The 681-nt window shown below is 45.1% G+C and overlaps 1 protein-coding gene across 1 annotated transcript; it reads right to left on the bottom strand.

The window, feature by feature from the left end:
• Positions 1 to 209: 209 nt before the first annotated feature.
• On the bottom strand, positions 210 to 344 carry blacat1 (BLACAT1 overlapping LEMD1 locus). Its single transcript, XM_085353726.1, has one exon. It carries the CDS (start codon positions 342 to 344, stop codon positions 210 to 212), a length of 135 nt encoding a protein of 44 aa, XP_085209852.1.
• Positions 345 to 681: the final 337 nt, after the last annotated feature.

The raw sequence follows: 681 nt of genomic DNA, 5'->3' as shown, positions 1-681 counted from the left end.
AACCACCTTTTCTTTCTTTTCTTTTTTTAACTTTAAATAAAAGCCTGTGCTCGTTGAACCCCCTTTACCATCTCTGTTATAATGTCGCCAGGCAGCATACCAGACAGTGGAGGCTGTCCTGAGCAGTGATAACCCAGGCCACACATTTCGGTCCATTAGGGATAAATCCCACAGAAAAGGCGAAGACAGCTGGGCTGACAGCAATGCTGTCACACCTGTGTCTCCTGATCCCTCCATTGCTCTACCTCTTCACACTCCTCATCCTCCACTTGATCACTTTTCTTCTTCCTCCGTCTGCGGCAGAAGCCATTAAGGCCACAGAAGCAGGCGCAGGTGAAGGGCATGTCCTATCTGATGCACCGCATCTACGTGAACCTGTGAATGGACACAGAGGGAAGAGGGGGAGAGAGAGAAGAATAGGTAAAGCATTAAAACAGTCCTCTTTCATCTAGTGCTCATGATAAGGACTTTTGCTTGGAACAAACATGGATATCTGCAATAGAAGAAGAAGCTTCCCTTTCATGCACGTTTCAGGCAAAGCCAGTTTTCTGGATGGAACTTAGCAAAGATTAAGCTAGTGGACATTTCTTTATGTGCAGTGGACTCTTTAAGCAGAGGTACCATCTAAAACAATAAATGCTTCAGTGATTAGCATCCTTTTTATGCTTGGAACACAAATGG

This window comes from Diplotaxodon limnothrissa, linkage group LG5 (assembly GCF_057381915.1).
Source record: "Diplotaxodon limnothrissa isolate DT_005_m linkage group LG5, D_limnothrissa_male_GT1.1, whole genome shotgun sequence".
NCBI classification, from domain to species: domain Eukaryota; kingdom Metazoa; phylum Chordata; class Actinopteri; order Cichliformes; family Cichlidae; genus Diplotaxodon; species Diplotaxodon limnothrissa.
The sequence above is the reverse complement of the archived record's forward strand: the minus strand, read 5'-3'. Positions and strand labels throughout refer to the sequence as shown.